The 2,500-nt window shown below is 44.3% G+C and overlaps 1 protein-coding gene across 1 annotated transcript in view; it reads right to left on the bottom strand.

Annotated features, from left to right (window-relative positions):
- LOC143278099 (uncharacterized) overlaps positions 1–2,500 on the bottom strand; it is a 25,588-nt gene that overhangs the window by 21,576 nt on the left and 1,512 nt on the right. Inside the window, exon 3 of the mRNA XM_076583132.1 lies at positions 644–839. Coding sequence (XP_076439247.1) covers positions 644–839 — 196 coding nt within the window. The remainder of the gene's footprint in view (positions 1–643; positions 840–2,500) is intronic.

Genomic DNA, 2,500 nt, shown 5'->3' with positions numbered 1-2,500 from the left:
CGGCGGGCAAGGTCATGCTCACGGTCTTTGGGACCAACGCGGAATACTGATGATGGATTTCCTGGCAAAGGGTACCGCAGTTACCGGGACATACTACGCTTCATTGCTGCAGAAATTGCGGGACATACTACGCTTCATTGCTGCAGAAATTGCGGGAGACTATCAAAACCGAATGACGTGGCATGCTGACAACAGGTGTCTGCCTCCTGAAAGACAACACCCCGGTTCACAACTCGCATGTTGCCCAAACGAAAGCACAGTCATGCGCCTATGAAATCCTTACCCACCCCCCTTACTATCCCGACCTCGCACCATCTGACTTCCACCTCTTTCAACCATGAAGTCATTTTTGAAGGTCAAGCACTTGCCAGACGATGAAACGCTTATTTCCGAGTTCAAATCGTGGCTTCTGGAGCAACCTGCAGACTTCTACAGGCAAGGTCTTCACAGCTGCATAAAAGCGATGGGAGAAGTGTGTCACTCTCGGTGGCACCTATGTAGAGAAAGACTAATAATAAGTGTGCCAAGTTTCGTTCCTCTCAGTCCACGGGAAGTAGGTCAAGATAAATCTTTAATGAACAACCCTCGTAAACAGATAAACAGATAAATGATTTTGAACAAAACCCAATACCCGAAACCGCACCTGATTGTACACAGCAGGAGGACGGAGGTAGGGCGGGAAGTCTGCACTCAGGCCCCATTGTATCGCCTGCTCGTAGTTTTTGCCTCCGCGCATGCTCACGCGCAGGTCTCGCAGGAAGTTCCGGTAGTTGTGAAGGTACTCGCAGACCATGGAGCTGGGGTCCAGGTAACCAAAGGTCGGCGGTTCCCTTTTGAATCTGTTCAGGAGTGAAAGAAAAAGCAAATGAAACAAACTGAAAAAGGAAGCAAGAAGCATGTGTATAACTGATTCAGTATTGCATCATCATAATCATTACTGCTGACCAAAGCTCTGTTGGATTATTCCATAATCTGCCCCTTGCTATTTCTGTGGCCTCTACACTCCATCTCACTCTCTACGATCGGCTTCGGATCCACTCTGTTTATACATACCAAGATTCAAACTCTCCACCGTCGGCCGTCGTTCTTTCTCTGTCTATGGACCTTGCTTTTGGAATGAACTTCCTCTTACGCTGCGTCAGATCTCCTCACTCAGCTCTTTCAGGTCTGGCCTTAAAATCCGTCTCTTTCTATGATAGTCTCCTTCCCTTGCCTCTTCTTTGTCTTAGTTTAGAGCTATGCATGACAGTGAGTGGCTAGTTTTAAAGCACTTTAATTTGTCTCTAAACAGGATTCAGCGCTGCATAAATACTAATTCTTTTCGTTATTAAAGAATATTCAGCTCGCTTATGGGTTTGATTTTCTTCCAAGTACATATCGTTTCATTTTCTTCCAAGTACAAACTCGTTCGTAGCGAACAGGTACCCTCATCCATCAGAACTTCCGAGTTTGTTTCATTCCTTTTACTAAAAGGTTCTTTCTTTTGTCTTCCTAGTTCTTACTTAAGGTTACAGAACACACGTGCGTCTTGAGGACCTGCTCTTTGACTTTAACAGTTAGCGCACGCGCGCGCACACACACACACACACACACACACACACACACACACACACACACACACACAACTATACAACAAAATAAACATATTTTTCTTGTGCCTTCTAGCTCTTGTGAAAGGTTGCATAACACGCGTGCGTCTTGATACCAGGATCCAACCCATTACCCTCAGTCTGGAAAGTCTATTGCTTTGATTCTTCTGCAGTTGATCCCCTCTAAACTGGTAATGATAGGTAAGTTACATACTATACAATCATATATATTAACAACGACATCTACTAGCAAGTGACGAGCGCAATAGCCGAGTGGTTAAAGCGTTGGGTCCTGGGTTCGAATCTCGAAAACGGCGCCTGGTGGGTAAAGGTTGAAGACTTTTTCCAGTCTCCCAGGTCGATATATGGACAGACCTGATAGTGTCTGATACTCCGTTCATGTGTATACGCATACAGATGATCAAATACGCGCGTTAAAAATCCTGTGATACATGTCAGCGTTCGATACATATATGACCGGGTAAGTAAAACCAAACGGACATACACGTAAAATGTTACATGTCTGTATGACTGTCAATGTGTGCGTGACTGAAACCTGATTGTACGACGCAGGAAACGAATGATGAGCGCCCAATGGCAGCTGTCAGTCGGCTCTGCCCAGGTCGGCAGCCTTTTGTGCAAATGACTCCGTGTTTGTAAAGCGCTTAGAGCTTGGTTTCCGACCGAGGATGGGCGATATATATATATATATATATATATATATATATATATATATATATATATATATATATCCAAATCACATCATATGCAAGTGAGGTGGTTCAGTGCAGTTTAGCTATGGAAGTTGATAAGAGCTGACCCCATTAGTCACCACAGACATAACTGTATGTATTTCTCTTTTCTTTTCTTCCTTTTATTTTCCAGTACATGAAAATTCGTAGCAAAGACGT

This window comes from Babylonia areolata, chromosome 35 (genome assembly GCF_041734735.1).
Source record: "Babylonia areolata isolate BAREFJ2019XMU chromosome 35, ASM4173473v1, whole genome shotgun sequence".
Lineage (NCBI taxonomy): Eukaryota > Metazoa > Mollusca > Gastropoda > Neogastropoda > Buccinidae > Babylonia > Babylonia areolata.
Note: the sequence above shows the minus strand (reverse complement) of the source record. Positions and strands in the feature narration are given on the sequence as shown.